Source organism: Pristiophorus japonicus, chromosome 12 (assembly GCF_044704955.1).
Source record: "Pristiophorus japonicus isolate sPriJap1 chromosome 12, sPriJap1.hap1, whole genome shotgun sequence".
Lineage (NCBI taxonomy): Eukaryota > Metazoa > Chordata > Chondrichthyes > Pristiophoridae > Pristiophorus > Pristiophorus japonicus.
The window spans coordinates 197,597,508-197,622,992 of NC_091988.1; the positions used below are offsets into that span (position 1 = coordinate 197,597,508).

The window sequence follows — 25,485 nt, forward strand, 5'->3', positions numbered from 1 at the left end:
AATCTGCCGCCCTTACCTGGTCTGGCTGATATGTGACTCCAGATCCACAGCAATGTGATTATCTGCCCTCGGAAATGGCCTAGCCAGCCACTTATTCAAGAGTGCTGGCCTTGCCGGTGTCACCCACAGCCCATGAATGAATAAAAACAATCAAAAATTTATCGTGTTGTCAAAACATCTATAAGCACATCGTGCAGCAAATTACTTTTTGCAGACCAGTGACTGTTAAATAGCTAAATGCAGGAATTCAGTTGTAAATTAAGGGTGACGTTTGCTGTGCTTAGGACTTTCTTTTCGTGTGTGTGTGCGCGAGCACGTGTATGTATGTGTGTGAGTGAAGTTGTACTTATCAAGATGAAATATTGGTGCTGGAGAATGGAACGCTTTCTATTTTGCACACCCAGTGTCGGCATCCATCACTCCCTGATCAGAAATAGAGTACTTAGACGGGGAATAAAGCTCCCCAACTGCTCTGCCCCAGTCACACAAGTGCGTCTCCATTGCACAGGGTGATATTTATCCATTTTCCACACCAGCCATTCTGCGGTTTGTTGAATAAGATTGCGAGTTAGCACTTTGCCGCTCAGTGGAGTCTGCTCAAACTCATTTCACAGTTGGCTGGGCCTTCACATTTTATGGAGAATGGTAATTCACGAGGCTTGCACCCCATTAACTCAAACTGTTCCCCGACATTATGTGTCTCTTCATTAGTGCACCTCTTAAACATTAAACTGCGAGGAGGAATTAAAAGTGTACCTTTGTGCCGTTTTTTTTCTATGTGAAGGGAAGAGTGTTCTGGAGGAGTTGTCCGAGCTGGATAATTATTACTAGGTTGATTCAGTACGATTACCGTGATCTTCCCTTTTCAAGTGTGGCTGTTAATTCACTTCCCTCACACTCTGAATGTGTAATCTCTGTTCCCTAATGGTGCGAACTGCTACAACAGTCAAAAGTAATGATACAGCACAGCAGGTGGCCATTTGGCCCATCGCGTCTGTGCCGTCTCTTTAAAAGGGCTGTCCAGTTAGGCCCACTCCCTCTGCTCTATCCCCATTTCAAGTATTTATCCAATTCCCCGTTGAAAATTACTATTGAATCTGCTTCCCCTGCCCTTTCAGGCAGCGCGTTCCTGATCACATCAACCCGCTGCGTAAAAATTAAAAATTCTCCTCATCTCATCTCTGGTTCTTTTGCCAATCATCTTAAATCTGTGTCCTCTGGTTACTGACCCTCATCCCACTGGAAGCAGTTTTTCCCTATATACTCTTATCAAAAAATCTCTCAATTTTGAACACCTCTATTAAATTTCTTCTGAACCCTTTCTGCTCTAAAGAGAACAATCCCAGCTGCTCTAGTCTTTCCACATTGCTGTGTTCACTCGCATTTAGACTATTATTTTGCAAGCAAAAAAATTAGATTGAGTGGGGAATGGGACTTGTGTGTAATTTTTTTCTCCCCGTGTGAAGGCTCCAAATTTGGGACAGCTTTTGTTTGCCAATAACATTGTCCGGTCCAACGGTATTTATATTTCTGTTTGCATTCTGTTAAATTCGAGATGGTCAGAAGGTTACCTATCCTTGTAATATCGAGCTGCTCTTGAATAATTGATACAGGAAGAGGACGACATGGACTCGGGCACCATGGTCCGAGCGAGTGCGGACGACACGGGGACCATGAGGGCTGCCAGCACGCTGAGCGACGGTGCACGGACGATGATCGAGCACGACAGTTCCACGCTGGACTCTCAGATGGGCACCATGGTGATCAACAGTGGCGAGGATGAAGAGGACGGAACAATGAAAAGTAAGATCGCAAACTATTTACCAAGGCTTATTAGAAGGAAAGAAAGTCTTGCATTTGTATAGCGTCTTTCACGGCCTCAGGATGCGTCCCAACGTGTTTTACAGCCAATGAAGTACTTTTGACGTGTAGTCACTGTTGTAATGTAGGAAATTATCGCTTGTTAGAAAGAAAAAAGAAAGACTTGCATTTATATAGTACCTTTCATGACCACCGGCCGTCTCAAAGCGCTTTACAGCCAATTAAGTACTTTTTGGATTGTAGTCACTGTTGTAATGCGGGAAACGCGGCAGCCAACTTGCGCACAGCAAGCTCCCACAAACAGTAATGTGATAATGACCAGATAATCTCTTTTTTTTTGTTATGGTGATTGAGGGATAATTATTGGTCAGGACACCGGGGATAACTCCCCTGCTCCTCTTCGAAATAGTGCCATGGGATCTTTTACGTCCACCTAATAGAGGGCAGACTAGGCCTCGGTTTAAAGTCTCATTCGAAAGACAGCACCTCCAACAGTGCAGCACTCCCTCAGCACTGCACTGGAGTGTCAGCCTGGATTTTTTTTTGTTCTGTGCTCAAGTTCCTGAAGTGGGACTTGAACCCACAACCTTACAGCTCAGAGGCGAATGCACACTCACTGAGTCACGGCTGAGCACCAATTTAATAACTCAAAACTTTTGTGACTGCTTTGCGTTACTGGAACTGTCAAAAAAAAATGTGACTGTGAGTCAGAAGGTTGTGGGTTCAAGCCCCACTTCAGAACACCAAATGTAGGCTGACGCTCCCAGAATTTTAGGCACAAGGAAAGAGCAATTAGCACCAACAAACCCGACTCCTTTTTTACTGGATGTTGATCCCCGTCTTATTTGCTTTTTCACTGGGTCCCTCAACCCCTTTTCTCTTGAATGAAGCTCGTTGTTCCTTGATGCATTGATGCTGTTTACTTCAATGTCATTGACTGCTAACTTATTCTACCAAAAAGATTTGTAGAAATTATAAGTTTTTGGGTAGACGAACATGTACTGGGGGAGGGAGTCTAACTGGAGAGAAGACAGTGTTTTTTGACCTCGAGAAAGAACTTAGCATTAATATAACGCCTTTCACTTTCTCAAGACGCCCCAAAGCATGCCAAAGTCAGGGAATTACTTTTTAAAGTGTAGGTATTGTTGTTATGTAACAAAACATAGCAGCATGTTTGCTCAAAGCAAGGTGCCTTAAGGTGTTCAATAATGTTGGTTAATTGTTGGCCAGGACACTGGGAGAACTGTCTTGTTCTTTTGTTTTTTATTTGTTCCTGGTTTGTGGGTGTTGCTGGCAAGGCCGGCATTTATTGCCCATCCCTAATTGCCCCTTGAGAAGGTGGTGGTGAGCCGCCACCTTGAACCGCTGCAGTCCGTGTGGTGAAGGTACTCCCACAGTGCTGTTAGGGAGGGAGTTCCAGAATTTTGATCGAGTGACAATGAAGGAACGATGATCTATTTCCAAGTCAGGGTGGTGTGTAACTTGGAGGGGAAACGTGGAGGTGATAGGGTTCCCATGCGCCTGCTGCATCTGTCCTTCTAGGCGGTAGAGGTCGCGGGTTTTGGAGGTGCTGCCGAAGAAACTTTGGCGAGTTGCTCCAGTGCATCTTGTAGATGGTGCACACTGCAGCCACGGTGCGCCGTGGGGGGTGATGGGATTAATGCCATTGGATCTTTCACCTCCACCCAAACAGGCCAACGGTGGCTCGGTTTAACGCCTCATCTGAAAAACGGCACTTGTGACAATGCAGCACTCCCTCAGATTGAGAGCTGAAGGGGACTGGATCCCATAACCTCTGGCTCAGCTGTGAGGGTGCTACCAACTGAGCCAATCTAACCAAGAGGATGGGTTGAAGAACTCTAGTCTAGGATTGAGACGGTTAGGAACTGAGATGAAATAGATTAAGTAGTAGTGCTTAAGCAATGCTGAGCTTTGGGTCCTGTAGATTATAGGAAGGAAAAAAATGAGACGCTTAGGAGTTCTCCGAGAGAGAATGTAGATAACCATGCTGTGAGGTTTGATGTGACCAGTTTGTTTATCGTCCTAATCTGAGGGTAATAAAGTGCCATGAAATAATTACAGTTTATATTGGTGTAGATTCATCTAGTAAGAAGTCTGTGTTTTCCCCCCAAGGTCATATATAAATATTTAATAAGCCTTCAGTGTGGCATTCGGCTCAGATTTCTGATTCTGTCATTGATAAATATGTACAATTATACTTTATATTGGAAACTAACGGCTGGAGAGCTGAAGAGTGGAATTTTCACCTATAGGATTGTTTTAACACTCCATTGATCATGGTGAGAACTGGGGAACAACAACAACTTGAATTTTATAGCGCCTTTAACATAGAAAAAATCCCAAAGTACGTTATCAAATTACATTTGACCAAAAATTGAGAGAGTGGCAATTTGTTTAATCCAGTCCCCTCACCCTGTGACAGTGGTGAATTGTGCCACGGTATGCCTAGTTGACAGCAGCACTCTGGTACATCGCTCGACAGCCGTTTTACTCAAGTGGACAGTGAGTGTGGGGGGGTGTTGGGGTGAGTTGTGAGGGAGGGAGAAATGAGTGGCAGATCTAGCTGCACACAACTTGTCAACTTGCAGCAGGGATCAGGGGCAGGAACACTTGTCCGATGAATTGTTTTCCTCCCACTTCCTCCCGGCCTCATCCCAGCAAAAAGCTTGAGAAGTCAGAGGCCAATGATATTGTTCCTTCCCTCCTTCCTTCCTTCCTCAGAGCTGTGTAATCTGCAGTCACTGAACTGCTATGGTTTTGTTTCTCCACTTGGATTGGTCTATTCTGTGATACACTCTTGTGGGATGATTATTGTATCAGGAAGGGCATCTGAGCTAGAGATATCTTCCATTTCATTACCGGGATATCCAGTGTCGTGTGTATAACCACAAGTGTACTCCCTAACCTTTGACTGAATCAGCTAATCTGGCTACAATCTGATTCCTTTCTTAAAGCTACATTTGGAGCCAGTTGAACAATCAGTTGATTTTCTACCACTACCTGACCCCAGCGCTCTAAATTCTATATGCAGTGAGCTGGCAATGCCTAGTGACTGGACAGGTTAGATGCAGGAAGAATGTTCTTGATGTTGTGGAAGTCCAGAACCTGGGGTCACAGTCTAAGGATAAGGGGTAAGCCATTTAGGACCGAGATGAGGAGAAACTTCTTCACTCAGAGTTGTTAACCTGTGGACAGGTAAACTTCTTCACTGAGTCGTTAACCTGTGGAATTCTCTACCACAGAAAGTTGTTGATGCCAGTTCATTAGATATATTCAAGAGGGAGTAAGATATGGCCCTGACGGCTAAAGGGGTATGGAGAGAAAGCAGGAAAGGGGTACTGAGGTGAATGATCAGCCATGATCTTATTGAATGATGGTGCAGACTCGAATGGCCTACTCCTGCACCTATTTTCTATGTTTCTATGATTGCTTCATGCAACAACACCAACAACTTGCATTTATACAGCGCCTTCAACGCTGTGAAACATCCCAAGGCGCTTCACAGGAGCGTTATCAAATAAAATCTGACACCGAGCCACTTAAGGAGATATTGGGACAGGTGACCAAAAGCTTGGCCAAATAGGTAGGTTTTAAGGAGCATCTTAAAAGAAGAGAGGGAGGCAGAGGGGTTTAGAGAGGGAATTCCAGAACTTAGGCCCAGGCAGCTGAAGGCACGGCCGCCAATGGTGGGGCGATTAAAATCGGGAATACGCAAGAGGTCAGAATTGGAGGAGCGCAGAGATCTCGGAGGGTTATACGGCTGGAGGACGTTAGAGATAGGGAGGGGCAAGGCCATGGAGGGATTTGAACAGCACCCACATTTCTACTGTTGTCCATCAGAGATTAAAAAGTCTCCAAACCCGTGTGCATGACGCAGGTGGCAAGTGTTGCCACAATCCCAGATTAATGCCACTCCCACTTCAGAGGAAACCTGTCACATTTGAAGAATTGCAGGACTTGCTGGTAATGGTGGCCAGTGGTGTGAAATCCTGGATTATTGTCCTTTTCTCCTTCATTGTTTACATCAAGCTTTTTGTTTTATGTCCTTCTACCTTCCTTAACTCTCTTAAAACCATTGCTCTGAAGCCCTTGAGTTCCACAAGAAAGGATGAAGTGCTTTTATTATTTCTTTTTTTCTTCCCTCCCTTATGGAAAGAAAAGATTTGCATTTACATAGCGCCTTTCATGACCTCAGGACGTCAGAAAGTGCTTCACAGTCAATGAAGTACTGTCACTATTGTAGGAAATGTGGCAGCCAATTTGCGCACAGCAGAGTCCCAAAAAGGGCAGTATGATACTGACCAGTAATGAGGATAAATATCGCCCAGGAGACTGGGCATAACTCCCCTGCTCTTCTTTTGAAATAGTACCATGGGATCTTTTACACCCACCTGAGAGAGCAGGCGGGGCCTCGGTTTAAAATCTCATCTGAAAGACGGCGCCTCTGACAGTACAGCGCGCCCTCGGTATTACACTGGAGTGTCAGCCTAGACTTTTGTGTTCATGCCTCTGGAGTGGGACTTGAACCCACAACCTTCTGACTCAGAGACGAGAGTGTGATACCCACTGAGCCATGGCAGACAGTTCGCTGCCCATGTTGCCATGTCTTCAGCTGACCTCACCGAAATGGGTATTGTTCACAGAGGTGTGAGCCTGGACAGTAAGCTCACCACCTGAATCCCCAGAGCCTCTCCATCACCTAAAGGCACTAGTCAGGAGTATGATAGAATAGTCTCCACTTGCCTGAATGAAGCTCGATACCATTCAGGACAAGGCACCCCATCTACCACCTTAAATATTCATTCCTTCTAACACCGGCGCACCGTGGCTACAGCGTGCACCATCTACAAGATGCACTGCAGCAACTCCCAAACCCACAACCTCTACCATTTAGAAGGACAATAGCAGCAAGCGCATGGGAACACCATCGCCTGAGATCACCAGATTGTTGTGCACTACGGGAATCAAGGGATATGGGGATAGGGCGGAAAAGTGGAGTTGCTGTAGAAGTTCAGCCATAATGTTATTCAATGGTGGAGCAGGCTTGAGGGGCCATATGGCCTACCTACTCCTGCTCCTATTTCTTATGTTATCACCTCACCCAAGTTCCTCTCCAAGTCATACACACCATCCCAACTTGGACATATATTGCCGTTCCTTCATCGTCGCTGTGTAAAAGTCCTGGAACCCCCCCCCAACAGCACTGTGGGAGCACCTCCACCACACGGACTACAGTTGTTGGTGAAGGCGGCCCACCATCTTCTCAAGGGCAATTCAGGGTGGGCAATAAATGCCGGCCTTGCTAGCGATGCTCACATTTGAATTTTTTTAAAAGTTCAACCATAGGAGAAAGGGTGCTACCATTGAAGCCTACTCTTGTATTATCAGACACCTGTGCCTGCACTTTTTAGCAGGGAGTCACTAGGTTAATGATCAGCAGGCCGGGGCCATTGGAGGGAGCAGCGTGCGGTGGCATACCACTGCAGGGAGCAGCACGTGCTGCTGCAGGAGGGCGACGGCTGCGAAGCCTGGTCTCTGATTGCAGTGCGGGCAGGCACAGCAGGAGGGGGCGAAGGAGCGGCAAGAGTCCATAGAGGAAAGTGACCGTGGCCCGAGAGAGACATGAATCTGGGGCCCAGAAGAGGCGAGGGCCCAGGGGCAGCACGGGCCAGCCCACACTGCGATATGTGTGCACGCTCGGTCCGTGCAGCAGAGCTGGTCTCCAGTTAGTCCTGGTTAACCCTTGCCACTGGACCAAGACCTATCCCTATCGAGCCCGTGTGGTGGCTGGTGTGCAACGGCCACCCCACGTTAAAAATATCCACGCACAGGCATCTTCCACCCTTCAACATGTAGTTCGGGATCTGGAATATTAGGTCCTTCATTGAAATACCTGAGAACTCATCCCTTTTTGGCGTGGAAGCAAGTCATCCTCGCTTCGAGGGACTGCCTATGATGATGATGATCAGTATCGGGATTTCTGGACGATATATTTGTTTCCTCACTACCCCCCTGTCCATGAAGCCCAAGCTAATCGTAGACCGTCTATTACCACTCTGAGTTGCTGACGGAGGGCTTGGAGGAAGCAGTTTTATCGGCGTTGGGGAACATTTTTAAATGCCTCGTACCTTTCAGGGCACAACTCCTCACAGTTGCAAACGGGGATGTTATTTTTCATGAATGCTGATCTCCAGTTAACATGCACAGTGGGCAGAATGGAGGCCAGCATGTGTGTAGACACCAGACGCTTGTTGTGAGCAACAGTTAAGTTTACTGTAATAACAACAGACAGTGCTGAAAACGCTCAGCGGGTCAGGCAGCACCTGCGGGGAGAGAAACCGAGTTAACCTTTCGGGTCGATGACCTTTCGTTAAAACTGGGAGAAGTCGGAGATTTAGCTGTCTATAAGCAAGTTGAGAGCTAGGGAAAAGGGATGGCAAGGAAAGAGCAAAGAGAAGAGCGTGGAAGGGAGGAGTGATTAAATGATGAAAGGGATGATGGTGCAAGGGAAAAGGGGGTGGTAATGGGACAAATAAAGGAACAGAAGAAGGGTCCAGAGTTAACTATCTGTTGGAACGCCTTCAGTACTGGTATTAGAAAACTAAACTGCATTCTGGTGTGATTATCCTCATATTAATCACAATCACTCTAGAAGCAGATTCAATCGTAACATTCAAAAGAGAATTGAAAGAAAAAATAAAGACTTACATTTATATAGCGCCTTTCACAACCACCGGACATCTCAAAGCGCTTTACAGCCGATGAAGTACTTTTGGAGTGTAGTCACTGTTGTAATGTAGGAAACGCAGCAGCCAATTTGCGCACAGCAAGCTCCCACTTAGAGGAATGTGATAATGATCCAGATTATCTGTTTTTTTGGGATGTTGATTGAGGGATAAAATATTGGTCAGGACACCGGGGATAACTCCCCTGCTCTTCTACAAAATAGGGATCTTTTACGTCCGCCGGAGAGAGCAGACAGGGCCTCGGTTTAACGTCTCATCCAAAAGAAGGCACCTCCGACAGTGCAGCACTCCCTCAGCACTGCACTGTGAGTGTCAGTCCAGATTTATTAGAACCCACTACCTCCTGGCTCAGAGGCAAGTGTGCTACCCACTAAGCCACGACTGGTACTATTGGATAAATACTTGAAGGGATATGGGGCAAGAGCAGGGGGAGTGGGATTAATTGAATAACTCTATCAAAGAGCCGGCACAGACACGATGGGCCAGATGGCCTCTTTCTGCGCTGTAGAATTCTATGAATATGCAAAATTATCATTACCAAGTTTTTGATGTAAGTAGAGAAGGCTCTTTTCATGTAAAATGTGCAGACTGAGCTGAGATTCTTTTTGCCCACAGGGTGGCGCCAGATCTCAATGACGGAGCCCAGTCTAAATTTAAGAGAAAGGGAATCTGGTGCCATTTATTAACTAATTCTACTGTTGCAGCAAGTTATCGATTTTACTTCTGATTTTTTTTCCATAAGAATTAGGAGCAGGAGTAGGCCATCCAACCTCCTACTTCCTCCTGTCTCCTGAAGCTGTCTTTCAAAACCCACATCTATCGAGGCTGCCCCGTTTCCATCTCTTTAATATCATCCGTTTCTGTCCCTACTTCACCTCCACTGCTATAACTTCCATCCTCGCATCTCTTGCATTCGGGCTTGACTTCCCCAGTCCGTTCCCTCGCTGGCCTCCCCAGCTCCCTCCTGCACAGGCTGCAATTGGTCCAGATACTGCCCGCGCGTCCTGCCCTGTAATAAGTCCCATTAATCGTGTGACCTTTACCAGCTCCCCATCTCGTGCGAACAATGATGGACAGGAAAGGACCCTCTGGTCCCGCCAGTCAATGTTCCCCCTACATTTTTTTGGGGGGTGCGCGACCTATGCGGGAAACTTAACATTGAAAATGCCCCCTCTTTGGGGGAATCTAGAACTAGGGGGCCTAGTTTCAGAATAAGGGGTCGCCCATTTAAGATGGAGATGAGGAGGAATTTCTTCTCTCTGAGGGTCGTGAATCTTTGGAATTCTCTGCCCAAGAGAGCTGTGGAGGCCGGGTCATTGAATATATTTAAGGTGGAGATTTTTGAACTACAGGGGAGTCAAGGGGATATGGGGAGTGGGCAGGAAAGTGGAGTTGAGGTCGATGATCAGCCATAATCCTATTGAATGACAGAGCAGGCTCGAGGGGCCGAATGGCCTACTTCTCCTTTTGTTCTTTATTCCAAGGGATTTGCAGGATCTTGTGGAAGCAGCGTTGGTGGTGTTTCCCCAATGATTGGAGGTGTCTACTGTATATGGTCCACGTCTCTGAGCTATACAGGAGGGCGGGTATCACTGCAGCCCTGTAGACCTACACGGCAGGTGCGAGCCTCAGGTGGGCAGAGGAAACGTTACCAGGACACCCTCAAAGCCTCTTTGATAAAGTGCAATATCCCCACCGCCACCTGGGAGTCCCTGGCCAAAGACCGCCCTAAGTGGAGGCAGTGCATCCGGGAGGGCGCTGAGCACTTCGAGTCTCGTCGCCGAGAGCATGCAGAAACCAAGCGCAGGCAGCGGAAGGAGCAAACCAGTCCCACCCTTCCCTTTCCTTCAACCACTGTCTGTCCCACCTGTGACAGAGACTAATTCCCGTATTGGACTGTTCAGTCACCTGAGAACTTACTTTTAGAGTGGAAGCAAGTCTGAGGGACTGCCTATGATGATGATGATACAATCCCCACCCCACCCGAAAGCCACATGATGTCCTGGGTGAAGCTAAAAACACAGGACCATTTGAGGGAAAAAAATCCCCCCCCCCCCCACCCTCCCCATAGCGATCAAAACTAGTCCAGAAGATCACCTTGGCCCTGATAATTCCATGCAGTACCTACCTTTTGTAGAGGCGATCTCCGCCCCAGCATCTCCTTTGGAAATGCTTGGTCTGTTATACCTCCTTTGTCATTGCCATGCCCTATCCCCGCAGTACCATCGGCCCTACATCCGACTTGTAAACTCTGTCCTCCTGACTCTGCTCTGCTGTGCGACTCTCTTCCTCTGGTCCCACTGTCGGTGATAGTCTTGTGCCATCTCATCCCCACGCTCTAAATCCACGCCCCAGATCATCCCCTGTAACTCTTCTGCCAGTTGGTGCCTTTTTTTGTAATCACGAAGCATTGTGGCGACTTCCCACCAGGTTAAACGTGCTGTACAAGGTCAACCCTCGTCCTTCTCCTTTCTGGAGAAGAGTCCCAGCTTGTTCAGTCTTTCTTGTAGTTATATTCAGTACTGCCCCTTCTTTTTGCTATTATTAGGCTAAGTTATTCCAGCATCTATCATCATCATCGGCAGTCCCTCAAAACAAGGATAACTTGCTTCCACGCCAAAAGAGGATGAGTTCACAGGTGTTTCAATGAAGGACCTAATATTCCAGATCCTGAGCTACATCCTGAAGGGTGGAAGATGCCTGTGCGTGGATTTTTTTAACGTGGGGTGGCCGTTGCACACCAGCCACCACACGGGCTCGACAGAGCTAGGTCTTGGTCCAGGGGCAAGGGTTAACCAGAACGACTGGGGACCTGCTCTGCTGCACGGACCTAGTGAGCACATATATCGCAGTGTGGGCTGGCCCGTGCTGCCCCTGGGCCCTCACCTCTCTGGGCCCCAAACTCAGCTAGTGAAAATGTTCATAGAATCATACTGCACAGAAGGAGGCCATTGGGCCCATTGTGCCTGTGCCGGCTCTCTGAAAGAGCAATCCAAATAGTCCCAGTCCCCCACCATGCTCTTTCCCCATAGCCCTGTGTTAAAATAGAATATTAAAAACTGGAAATCTGAAATGAGAACAGAAAATGCTGGATCTGCACAGCAGATCAGTCAGCATGTGTAAAGAGACGTGCCGATTTGGGTGTGTAGGTCTTCGTCGGAACCGAAAAGTTACACACCTAGAACATCATGGCCTGTTTTCTTTTCTCCTTATTAGTTCTGACTGACCTGCTGTATATCTCCAGCATTATTTTTTTTATTGATGTTTGTGATGTGAGTGTCACTGGCAAGGCATTTATTTACCAAGGTATTGGCGGTGGGCCTTTCTTCAATTTTAATCATTCTTGTGCGCAAAATTATCATGGACAAGTGTTTTTTTTTGATGCAAGTAGAGAAATCTTTAATGTGCAGATGTGTGTCAGACGTGGATGAGAGGTAGCACTGTCGAAGGTGCCGTTTTTCGGGCGAGGCGTTAACCCGAGGCCCCGTCTGCCCCCTCAGGTGGGCGCAAAAGATCTCTAGGGCGCCTATTACGAAGAAGTAGGCCGGGGAGCGCAGAGGGTGATGAGTGAACGGGACTTGGTGGGAGTTAGGACACGGGCAGCAGAGATTTCGATGAGCAGGGAAGTAGTCCCCCTGGTGTCCTGGCCAATATTTATCCCTCAGCCAACACCTAATGTGCAGATCATCTGGTCATTATCTCTGCCATCGAACTACAGTGCACAGATGACGCTTGGGTCTGTGCACATTCAAAGGCTGAACTCCCAAGCATCGTCAACACCTTCACCGAGGCGTACAAAAGCATGGGCCTTACACTAAACATCCGTAAGACAAAGGTCCTCCACCAGTCTGACCCCACCACACAGCACTGCCCCGCCCTCCCCCCCCCCCCCCCCCCCCCCACCGGTCATCAAAATCCACGGCTCGGCTTTGGACAACGTGGACCACTTTCCATACCTCAGGAGCCTACTATCAGCAAGGGCAGACATCGACGACAAGGTCCAACACCGCCTCCATTGTGCCAGCACAGCCTTCGGTCGCCTGAGGAAGAGAGGTTTCGAAGACCAGGACCTCAAATCTGGCACCAAGCTTACGGTCTACAGGGCAGTAGTGATACCCACCCTCTTGTATGGCCTAGAGATGTGGACCATATACAGTAGGCACCTCAAATTGCTGGAGAAATACCACCAACAATGTCTCAGCAAGATCCTGCAAATCCCCTGGGAGGATAGACGCACCTACATCAGTGTTCTCGCTCAGGCCAACATCCCCAGCATCGAAGTACTGACCACACTCGACCAGCTCCACTGGGCAGGCCTCATTGTCCGCATGCCCGACACAAGACTCCCAAAGCAAGAGTTCTGCTCGGAACTCCTACATGACAAGCGATCCCCAGGTGGGCAGTGGAAACGTTTCAAGGACACCCTCAAAGCCTCCTTGATAAACTGACACCTGGGAGTCCCTGGCCAAAGACCGCCCTAAGTGGAGGAAGAGCATCGGGAGGGCGCTGAGCACCTCGAGTCTCATCGGCAAGAGCATGCAGAAAACAAGCACAGGCAGCGGAAGGAGCGTGCGGCAAACCAGACTCCCCGCCCACCCTTTCCTTCAACCACTGTCTGTCCCACCTGTGACAAAGACTGTAATTCCCGTATTGGACTGTACAGCCACCTGAGAACTCACTTTGAGAGTGGAAGCAAATCTCCCTCAATTTTGAGGGCGTGCCTATGATGATGATCTCATTGCTGTTTGTGGAACCTTGCTGTGTGCAAATTGGCTGCCGCTTTTCCGACATTACAACAGTGAGTATTCCAAAAAGTGGTTAATTGAATGTAAAGCGCTTTGGGACGTCCTAAGGTCGTGGAAAGGGCTATACAAATGCAATTTCTTTCTTTCTTTATTTTAATTTAATTTTAAACTCAATTCAGATTCTCAAAGTAGCTGCGGTGGGATTTGAACTCACGGTCTCTGGATTACTCGGCCAGTAAACTAATGACTATGGTACCGTGCCCTGGGTGTTCCCGTTCCCTTTAAAAGCGAGCTATTTTTCTCTCTCTGTGGAGAATGTGGGGCATACCACTTTACAGAAGCTCACCTCATGGCCAAGTCACAGAGCCAAGCCCCGTCACGCTACTGTACAACCAACATTCCCAAAGGGACAAGACATTGGTGGGCATCGAGCCCTCTGCAAAAGCTCGAGTAACATCGACCCACAGACACATTCATCATGTTTCACTGACTCTGTGTTCAGATCCTCTGTGTTGCCAAGTACCTGAGTTAATTGTTCCCCACAGCTCGCCCAAGATATCTTCAGTTATATAGCAGGCTGCTGTTCAAGTGTGATGTACCCTGCTGTATTATGTAAATGCAACATGCCTACAAAACCTAAAGCAATTACTTTCTGACATCAATGTGACTAATTCGGAGAGTTGCAATTGCCTCCTAATTACAGACTGCTGCTGATCGAAACTCAAAACACCCAAAATGCCAACAGTATGTCGAAGAAAAGTCACGGTATTTGATTACGACAACAACAGCTTGCATTTATATAGCACCTTTAATGTGGGAAAACATCCCAAGGCGCTTCACATGAGCGTTGCCAAACAAAACTCGACACCAAGCCACACAAGGAGATATGAGGGCAGGTGACCAAAAGCATGGTAGGTTTCAAGGAGTGTCTTAAAGGAGGAGAGAGAAGGCGGAGAGGATGAGAGAGGGACTTCTTGAGCTTGGGGCCGAGGCAGCTGAAGGCACGGCCGCCAATGGTGGAGCGATCAAAATCCGGGATACGCCAGGGACCAGAATTGGAGAAGTGCAGAGATCCCGGAGAGTTATAGGGCTGGAGGAGCTCACCGAGATAGGGAGAGGGACGAGGCCATGGAAGGATTCGAAACACGGGTGAGAATTTTAAAGATTGAGGCGTTACCAGACCGGGAGCCAATGCAGGTCAGCGAGCACAGGGGTGATGGGTAAACGGGACTTGGTGCCACCCGACCCCCGGCTCAGCCGAGACACTGTACTTGTTGACTTGCTGTTTGCAGGCGGGCCCCCTCCCTCTGTGCGAGGGCGTTGGCGCTGCCAAGCGTTGAAACAACGGGATCAAATGCAGCCTCGCTCCATGGAGAATTCTCACTGCAGTCTTCTCCATCAATAATGCAGCGGATCGAGACTCCACTTTAGTATCTGTAACAGAAGCATTGGATTTCAGCTTCGACCGAAGAAGACCCTCAGTGCTCAGTTAGCCACAGGATGCACTGGGATATCTCAGCTTGCACCTTACCTAGGATGCACTGACATTCTAACCAGCGCTAGCAGGCATTTTTTACACTCTTCTAATTTCAATTCCAGCAGCAAAAAGTTTGTCATTTGATAAGAGATTCACCTCCTCGCCTCCAATCTCTTTCTTTGTCTCCTGACATAACCTGTCGTGACTCTATTGTGTCAATACTGCTGCTCCTCTGAACTTTCCTCTCCTGCTCTTCCTGTGCTGCAAACACCCCGGCCTCCATGTTCGTCGCCCTGCCTACCGACCAGCGTGTGTTGAAATCAAGACCAATCCTGTTGTCTCCCATGTCTCAGCCGTGACTCAGTTGCCTCTGAGTCAGAAGGTCGTGGGATCAAGTCTCGCTCCAGGAAGTGAGCACACAAATCTGGGCTGACACTCCAGTGCAGTGCTGAGGGATCCGCTGCACTGTCGGAGGTGCCGTCTTTTAGATGAGACATTAAACCGAGGCTCCGTCTGCTCTCTCAGGTGGATGTAAAATATGCCGCGCCACTATTTCAAAGAAGAGCAGGGAGCTATCCCCAGTGTCCTGGTTCAATATTTATCCCTCAATCAGCATCACTAAAAACAGATTATCACGTTGCTGTTTGTGGGAGCTTGCTGTGTGCAAATTGGCTGCCGCGTTTCCTGCGTTGCAACAGTGACTACAATCCAAAAAGTACTTAGTTGGCTGTAAAGCCCTTTGGGACGTCCGGTGGTCGGGAAAGGTGCTATTTAAATGCAAGTCTTTCTTTCCTGCTGTTTAATTCGTTCTTTGCCAGGGCTTGAAAGCTGCAAATGTCCTCAACTTGGCAAAGAGATTTTTCCCCTCAGAGTTGACTGAAGCAACATTGCCGGTGGGAAAAGTGCATCAGGAGGCGAACATCAAAGGCAAAGCACTGCACACCTCTTTAGGTTGCCATTTATCAGGGCAGTAGTGGAGCAGGACGTGTAGGCGGGATATAGACCAGTGATGCCTTATCCCGATTGCTGCATGTACGGAGGTTCCCAGCGAGCTTGTGCACGGGACAGTTTTTGTGTTGCTCTCGGTGTTCGGGAATCGATCCAGCAGCGTGCCAGAGTGCAGGGCAGCAGAGCGATCGGAGCTGGTGTGTTCTGTGTAACGTATTATGAAGTGCCGGTGACTGAACCTGTAGGTGCATTATACCTAGGGGCACTTGAGTGGAGCGTGCGTTCTGTGTTTCAGCAGCAACCACTTGAATTTATATAGCACCTTCAACACAGTAAGCTGTCCCAAGGTGCTTCCCAGGAGCGTTATCAGACAAAGATTGATTCAAGCCACGCAAGGAGACTTTAGGACAAGCGGTAGATTTTAAGCAGCGTCTTAAAGGAGGAGAGAGTGAGGGGGAGAGGTTTAGAGAGCGAATTCCAAAGCTTAGGCACGGCCATCAATGGTGGGGCAAAGGAAGTGGGGAGGATGCACAAGAGGCCAGTGTTGGAGGAACACAGTGCTTTCGGAGGGTTGTAGCCCTGAAGGAGGTTACAGAGATTGGGAGGGGCGAGGCAATGGACGGATTTGAACACGAGGATGAGAATTGTAAAATTGAGGCGTTGCCAGACTGGGAACCAATGTAGGTCAGCGAGCACGGGGGTCATGGGTGAGATTCTGAAAATAAAAGGTTGATCCCAGAAGTTTAACTGTTTATTAAACCCTGGTGCAGTTACAGCAATTTAGTCATTATGTTTTCACGTCAATGTGCACTTTGCATCGATGTAAAGTGTCAGTAAAAGTTCAGCCTTTACTTCAATTATAAAATATATTCAAAACTTAAACAAGCATTGTCCCCTTCAGTCTTTAAACAGGACTCACCAGAAAGTCTCCGCAAGGCAGAATTTCTTAAATTACAAAATTGTATCTGGTTTGTGGATCTGTTCAGTTGATGTCTATTTCATTTCATGGCAGCTATGTTTCATGCTTCTATATATGGGAGAGAAATTAGTTCATAGAATCTTACAGCACATAAGGATGTCATTCGGGCTGGCTCTTTGAAAGAGCTATCCTCTTAGTCCCACTTCCTGCTCCTCCCCATAGGCCTGCAAATTTCTCCTTTTCAAGTATATATCCAATGATATCTACAAAAGCAAAATACTGCGGGTGCTGGAAATCTGAAATAAGAACAGAAAATGCTGGAAATACTCAGCAGGTCGGGCAGCATCTGTGGAGAGAGAATCAGTTAACGTTTCGGGTCGATGACCCTTTGTCAGCGCTGGAAAAGGTTTTTAAGCAAGTGTAGGTGCAGGGAAAGTGGGAGGGGAGGAAAAAACAAAGGGGAAGGCAGGAGAGATTAACTGACAAAAGGGATGATGGTGCGAGGCAGAATCACCAACAGCTGTCATGGGAAAGGGGAAAAAACAGAAGAAAAACAAAATATGGGCAGTGGTTATGGCCTGAAATTGCTGAACTCGATGTTGAGTCCAGAAGGCTGTAAAGTGCCTAATCGAAAGATGAGGTGCTGTTTCTCGAGCTTCATTTAAACAGTGTAGGAGTCCGAGGATGGAGAGATCAGAGTGGGAGTGGAGCGGAGAATTAAAGTGACAGGCGACCGGAAGCTTACGCTTACGGGCTGAACAGACGTGTTCCACAAAGCGGTCACCCAATCTGCGTTTGGTCTTCCCAATGTAGAGGAGACCACACTGTGAGCAGCGAATACACCATACTAAATTGAAAGAAGTATAAGTAAATCGCTGTTTCACCTGGAAGGAGTGTTTGGGGCCCTGGATAGTGGGAAGGGAGGAGGTAAAAGGGCAGGTGTTGCATCTCCTGCGGTGGTGGAAATGGCGGAGAATGATCCGTTGAACGTGGAGGTGGGGGTGAAAGGTGAAACTATCGTGGTTCTGGGAGGAAGGGGAAGTGGTGAGAGCGGGAAATAGAATGGACACGGTCAAGGGCCATGTTAACCACGGTCGAGAGGAATCCTTGGTTGAGGAAAAAGGAAGACATATCGGAAGCACTAGAATGGAAGGTGGTGTCGTCAGAACAGATGTGACGGAGACGGAGGAAATGGGAGATTGAAATGGAGTCCTTGCAGGAAGTGGGATGGGAGGAAGGGTAGTCTAGGTAGCTGTGGGAATCAGTGGGCTTACTGACAAGTATACTGTTCATTTCTGTGTGAAGGGAAATGTGAGGAGTTGTCTGAGCTGAATCATTATTCGTAGATTCGGGGCGATTACTGTGATCTTCCCTTTTCAACTGTGGATGCCAATTTGCTTCCTTCACACTCTGAATGAGTAATCTCTTAATTCCTGGATCCTAATGGTATTCACTGCTACAACAAAAAAGGCCCATTATCAATAATCATAGAATGATACAGCACAGCAGGTGGCCATTCGGCCCATCGAGCCTGTGGCGGCTCTTTGAAAGTGCTATCCAATTAGTCCCACTTCCCCTGCCCTTTCCCCATTTCAAGTATTTATCCAATTCCCTTTTGAAAGTTATTAGGCAATGCATTCCCGATCACAACAACTCGCTCTGTTTAAAAAAAATTCTCCTCACCTCGGTTCCTCTGGTTCTTTTGCCAATTATCTTAAATCTTTGTTCTCTGTTTGCTAACCTTCCTGCCAATGTTTACAGTTTCTCTCTATCTACACTATCATAGAATCATAGAAATTTACAGCATGGAAGGAGGCCATTCGGCCCATCGTGTCCGTGCCGGCCGACAAAGAGCTATCCAGCCTAATCCCACTTTCCAGCTCTTGGTCCGTCGTTTTGTAGATTACAGCACTTCAAGTGCATAATCCAAGTACTTTTTAAATGCTATGAGGGTTTCTGCCTCGACCACCCTTTCAGGCACCGAGTTCCACATCATCCATAACCCTCATCATTTTGAACATCTCTATTAAATCTCCCCTTAACCGTCTCTGCTCTAAGGGGAACAATCCCAGATTCACCAGTCTCTCCACATGACTACAGTCTAATAACACTTCCCAACTTCTACATTTATACTTCTATTGTATTCTATTCTGAGCCACGACTGTAAACATTGACAAGCTATTCGACCATGAAAAAGCATCCTTCTACAAGTGACATCCTTTTAAAAAGGAAATATGGCAGATTCTTAAAATGCACACGTCTTTTAACAATCGAGACTTCTCGGCAACTGAAAAACATTTGATTACAAACACCATCGATGCTTGAAACATTAAAAATAGTGACACTTCAGAACACTCTTTTGGCATTTTCTCCCTCTAAATATGCAAGCTCTTCAAATTTGTCAGCCTTGGCTCAGTGACAGCGTTCCTACCCCCGGGTCAGAAGGTTGTGTGCACAAGCCTCACTCCAAGACAAGAACACTTAATCGCTGCTGACACTTCAGTGCAGTACCAACGGAGAATTGCACTGTCGGATAAGATGTTAAACTGAGTCCCAACTGCTCGTTCCAGTGTTTCAGGTGAAATTAAACCATCGCACTACGGGAAGAAAGGCTGGGTGCCCTGGCCAAAGTTCCTCCCTCGTCCAAACACAGATTAACTGATCGTTCACCTCGGTGCTGTTTGATGTGATCTTGCTGTGCTATCGGATGATTGACAAGGATGATCCCAGAAATGCGAGGGAATACCCAGCTAGGTCTCTTTTCTCTTGAAAAAAGGCTGAGGGGTGACCTAATAGAGGTCTTTAAAATTATGAAAAATTTTGATAGAGTAGATACAGAGAGAATATTTCCACTTGAGACGAAGAGCATAACTAGAGGCCGTAAATATAAGATAGTCACCAAGAAATCCAATCGGGAATTCAGAAGAAACTTCTTTACCCAGAGAGTGGTGAGAATGTGGAACTGACTACCACAAGGAGTGGTTGAGGCGAATAGTATCGATGCATTTAAGGGGAAGGCTAGACAAGCATATGAGGGAGAAGAGAATAGAGGGTTATGCTGATAGATTTAGATGAGGAAAGACGGGAGGAGGCTCGAGTGGAGCATAAACGCCGGCATGGACTGGTTGGGCCAAATGGCCTGTTTCTGTGCCGTATATCCTGTGTAATCATGATTGCTGCAGAAATTACATAAACTAGGCTTGTATTCCCTGGAATATAGAAGGTTAAGGTGTGATTTGATTGAGGTCTTTAGGATTTTGAAAGGAATTGATAGGATAGATGGAGAGATGTTTTTCAGCTGGTGGGGGAGTTCAGGACAAGGGGACATCACCTTAAAATCAAGCCAGGCCATTCAGGAGAGAAGTTAGGAAACATTTCTTAACACAAAGGGTTGGAGAAGTGTGGGACTTCTACAAAAAGCAGATTTTAGCTCAAATTAATAATTTGAAATCTGAGATTGATAGATTTTTGCTAGCCGAGCGTGTTGAGGGATATGGAGCCAAGGCGGGTAGATGGAGTTAGGATACAGATCAGCCATGATCTCAGTGAATTGTGGAACAGGCTTGAGGGGCCGAATAGAAACATAGAAAAATAGGTGTAGGAGTAGGCCATTCGGCCCTTCGAGCCTGCACCACCATTCAATAAGATCGTGGCTGATCATTCACCTCAGTACCCCTTTCCTGCTTTCTCTCCATACCCCTTGATCCCTTTAGCCGTAAGGGCCATATCTAACTTCCTCTTGAATATATCTAATGAACTGGCATCAACAAATCTCTGCGATAGAGAATGGCCTCCTCCTGTCCCTATGTTCCGATGTTTGCCTTCAATTGTAATTCATTTTATAGTAATTCAACTTGTGTGAAACACTGAGACATTTCAGAAATATGATTAGGGGTAAGGAGCTATATAAATACAAGCCTTTCATCCGCAATCTTTCTCATGCGCGTCTTTAAAGCTGCAACACATTCATTTTTTTTTTAAAGAGATTAGCCAGTTCAGTGATTTGCTAATTTGGAAAAATACAAAAATGCTACTTCCATCTGCTCAAACTGTGATTCTTAATGAGCCTGTAATTAGTATTTTGCAGATGTTGTAGCAAGCACGGCACTCCACTTAATGACGGTCGTTAATGAACAAAATTATCTCTCTGTCACAGTTCTGTACCAAGTATAGATATTTGTGTTATTCCAAAAGCACCCAACTGGGATTAATTTTCAGCTTCACAAACTCCATGGAAATTATTCTCTGTCTAGCTTTTTTGGAATAGCTGTTTATAGGCCAATTATAATGTGCTTTGTCACGATCCATAGAGCGCAGGATAACCATGATCTGAACTCATTAATCTGAAGGCAACCCAGACTTTAGCAAATGGCGTGCAACCATCTCAAGGAAATCCTGAATATTTATAGTGAACACTGGAGAAAGCTTCCTTGTCGACTGAAGAATCATCTTTGTTCTTTGAGTATGGGGTTGTCCTCCACACAGCAGCAGAGGGGGAACAGTGTGTCGGGAGTAGCTCAGTGAAGAAGAACAGACGACCTCCTCTTCATCTGTTGGCCATACCATGCCAATATCTGAACTCAACGCATCTGCTTTCTACCCATTGAGGTTCACTAATTTCCCCAACAGCTTAACAACCTACATTTCAGTATCCTTTTCAATATTGTGTAAAGGGGTTTGCTATTGTGACCTCCAATCTCGACTATTCAAACACTCTTCTGGCTGGCATTCCACCCGACATAAACTTAAGCTCATCCGAAACTCTGCTGCCCTGTGTCTGAACTCACACCAAGTCCCGTTCACTCTTTGTCATCTGTGATCGCTGACCTACTTCTTCGAAATAGTGGCCGTGTGATCGTTTACATCCCCCTAAGAGAGCAGACGGGGCCTCGGTTTAACGTCGCGTCCAAAAGGCAGCCACCTCCGACAGTGCAGCATTCCCTCAGCACTGCACTGGGTGTGTCAGTCTGGATTTTTGTGCTCAAGTTCCTGGAGTGGGACTTGAACCCACAGCGTCCTGTCTCCGAGCCGAGAGTGCTGCCCACTGAGCCACAGCTGATACTAATAAAAAGCTAATCACAATAACGCTTGGATTCATATTGCATCTCATCAGGTTGTCGCAAGGTGCTACTTTTGAAATTCACTCTTGTGTAAGCAAACGTGTCGGCCATTTCGTGACAGTAACGTCCCACAGACAGTAAGGGGGGTGGCCTGTTAATCTGTTTTCCAGTGGCATTTGGTGAGGGAGGATCGTGCCCATGATACCTGCAAAACTTCCCATTTTTCTTTGAAATAGTGGGATCTTTAATGTCCACTGGAACATAGTCGTGTTTTTTTTTGTTGTGCATTCACGGGATGTGGGTGTCGCTGGCATTTATTGCCCATCCCTAATTGCCCTTGAGAAGGTGGTGGTGAGCTGCCATTTCAGAGGGCAGTTAAGAATCTGCCACATTGCTGTGGGTCTGGAGTCACATATAGGCCAGATCGGTTAAGGACAGCAGATTTCCATCCCTAAAGGACGTTAGTGAACCAATAGGTTTTTACGACAATCCGGTAGTTTCATGCACGCCATTACTAATGCTGGATTTTTTATTCCAGATTTATTGAATTAATTGAATTTAAATTCCCCACGGCTGCCGTGGTGGGATTTGAACTCTTGTCTCTGGATGATTAGTCCAGACCTTTGGATTACCGGTTCAGTAACATAACCACAATGCTGCTGTACCCCAACATTGCTGGACATGGGAATCAGACCCTCAACCTTCTGACTACGGGGCAAGGGTGATACCGTGCACAGATGGAAGAGGTTGTTCAGCTTGTATCTGCCGGTGTGGCTCTTACCATGTTACGGGGCATGTCATACTGATTTTAATTCATTGCCGTTCAGAAAGTGAAAGGAAAGTCAGGACTCTCTCCATGCGATGCTGCAGGGCATTTTCCTCACAAACTAAAATAGGACATCAGAAATACGAGCAGGAATAGGCCATTTGGCCCCTCGAGCCTGCTCCACCATCCAATGAGATCACAGCTGATCCGATCATGGACTCAGCTCCACTTCCCTGCCCGCTCCCCATAACCCCTTGTTCCCTTATTGGTTAAGAAGCTGTCTATCTCTGTCTTAAAATATATTCAGTGACCCAGCTTCCACACCTCTCTGAGGCAGCAAATTCCACAGATTAATAACCCTCTGAAAGAAGAAATTCCTCCTCATCTCAGTTTTAAATGGACTGCCTCTTATTCTAAGATTATGCCCCCTAGTTCTAGTCTCCCCCATCAGTGGAAACATCCTCTCTACATCCACCTTATACGTTTCGATAAGATCACCTCTCATTCTACTGAATTCCAATGAATAGAGGCCCAACCTACTCAACCTTTCCTCATAAGTCAACCCCCTCATCTCCGGAATCAACCTAGTGAACCTTCTCAGAACTGCCTCCAAAGCAAGTATATTCTTTCGTAGATATGGAAACCAAAACTGTACGCAGTATTCTAGGTGTGGCCTCACCAATACCCTGCATAACTGTAGCAAGACTTCCCTGCTTTTATGCGCCATCCCCTTTGCAATAAAAGCCAAGATTCCATTGGCCATCCTGATCACTTGCTGTTTTATGGGATATTGTGTGTGTCCTCGAGGAGTAGGCCATTTGACCCCTCACAGAAACATAGAAAATAGGTGCAGGAGTAGGCCATTCAGCCCTTCGAGCCTGCACCACCATTCAATAAGATCATGGCTGATCATTCACCTCAGTACCCCTTTCCTGCTTTCTCTCCATACCCCTTGATCCCATTAGCCGTAAGGGCCATATCTAACTCCCTCTTGAATATATCCAATGAACTGGCATCAACAACTCTCTGCGGAAGGGAATTCCACAGGTTAACAACTCTCTGAGTGAAGAAGTTTCTCCTCATCTCAGTCCAAATGGCTTACCCCTTATCCTAAGACTGTGTCCCCTGGTTCTGGACTTCCCCAACATCGGGAACATTCTACCTGCATCTAATCTGTCCCATCCCGTCAGAATCTTATATGTTTCTATGAGATCCCCTCTCATCCTTCTAAACTCCAATGTATAAAGGCCCAGTTGATCCAGTCTCTCCTCATATATCAGTCCTGCCATCCCGGGAATCAGTCTGGTGAACCTTCGCTGCACTCCCTCAATAGCAAGAACGTCCTTCCTCAGATTAGGAGACCAAAACTGAACACAATATTCCAGGTGAGGCCTCACCAAGGCCCTGTACAGCTGCAGTGAGACCTCCCTGCTCCTATACTCAAATCCCCTAGCTATGAAGGCCAACATACCATTTGCCTTCTTCACCGCCTGCTGTACCTGTATGCCAACTTTCAATAACTGATGGACCATGACACCCAGGTCTCGTTGCACCTCCTCTTTTCCTAATTTACCACCATTCAGATAATATTCTGTCTTCGCATTTTTGCCTTCAAAGTGGATAACCTCACATTTATCCACATCATACTGCATCTGCCTTGCATTTGTCCACTCACCTAACCTGTCCAAGTCACCCTGCAGCCTCCTAGCGTCCCCCTCACAGCTCACACCGCCACCCAGTTTAGTGTCATCTGCAAACTTGGAGATATTACACTCAATTCCTTCATCCAAATCATTGATGTATATTGTAAGTAGCTGGGGTCCCAGCACTGAGCCCTGCGGCACTCCACTAGTCACTGCCTGCCATTCTGAAAAGGACCTGTTTATCCCGACTCTCTGCTTCTTGTCTGCCAACCAGTTCTCTATCCACGTCAGTACATTACCCCCAATACCATGTGCTTTAATTTTGCACACCAATCTCTTTTGTGGGACCTTGTCAAAAGCCTTTTGAAAGTCCAAATACACCACATCCACTGGTTCTCCCTTGTCCACTCTACTAGTTACATCCTCAAAAAATTCCAGAAGATTTGTCAAGCATGATTTCCCTTTCATAAATCCATGCTGACTTGGACCGATCCTGACACTGCTTTCCAAAAGCGCTGCTATTTCATCTTTAATAATTGATTCCAACATTTTCCCCACTACTGATGTCAGGCTAACCGGTCTATAATTACCCGTTTTCTCTCTCCCTCCTTTTTTAAAAAGTGGTGTTACGTTAGCTATCCTTGAGCCTGCTCCGCCATTCAGTGAGATCATGGCTGATCTGACATTTGAGCCACTGGCCTGGAAGAGTTAAGGCAGTGCATTGACATGCCACACTTGGGCTAGTTACACTGCAGCTAAAGACCTGAGACCAATACCCGTGGACTGAGATCTCCAATTATATGCAAAGCCCTGCACCCCGGCAGCTAATTGTTAATTAGGAGAGTGACTGCTTGCTCTTCAATTCAGAAGCTTCCAGGATTTTTGTTTTTGAAGTTCATTCTCGGGTGTTGGGTGTTGCTGGCACGACTGGCATTTGTTGCCCCTCCCTATCTCTGTAATCTCCTCCAGCCCCACAACCCCCGAGATGTCTGCGCTCCTCAAATGCTGCCCTCTTGAGCATCCCTGATTGTAATCGCCCAACATTTGGTGGCTGTGCCTTCAGCTGCCTGGGCCCCAAGCTCTGGAACTCCCTCCCTAAACCCCTCTACCTCTCTTTCCTTTTTCAAGACACTCCTTAAAACCTGTCTCCTGTCCTAATTTCTCCTTGTGTGGCTCAATGTCAAATACTTTTGTGTCTTGTTGCTGTGAAGGGCCTAAAGACGTTTCACCACATTAAATGCGCTGAATAAATGCAAGTTGTTATCCCTAGTTGTCCTGAGCTGGTGGTGGAGGACCACCTTCTCGAACCACTTGTTATCCATTGTGGTTTCATACAACT

The 25,485-nt window shown here is 46.9% G+C and overlaps 1 protein-coding gene across 2 annotated transcripts in view; it reads left to right on the plus strand.

Moving 5' to 3' along the window:
* Positions 1–25,485, plus strand: part of LOC139277648 (serine/threonine-protein kinase 3/4) — a 206,604-nt gene that overhangs the window by 85,066 nt on the left and 96,053 nt on the right. Inside the window, exons 9-10 of one of the 2 annotated variants that reach the window (XM_070896399.1) lie at positions 1,614–1,803; positions 20,988–21,721. In XM_070896399.1, the coding sequence (XP_070752500.1) occupies positions 1,614–1,803; positions 20,988–21,010 (213 nt within the window). In that variant the 3' untranslated portion in view covers positions 21,011–21,721. Of the gene's footprint in view, positions 1–1,613; positions 1,804–20,987; positions 21,722–25,485 lie in introns of those variants that run through there. The other variant, XM_070896398.1, reaches the window with a different exon arrangement.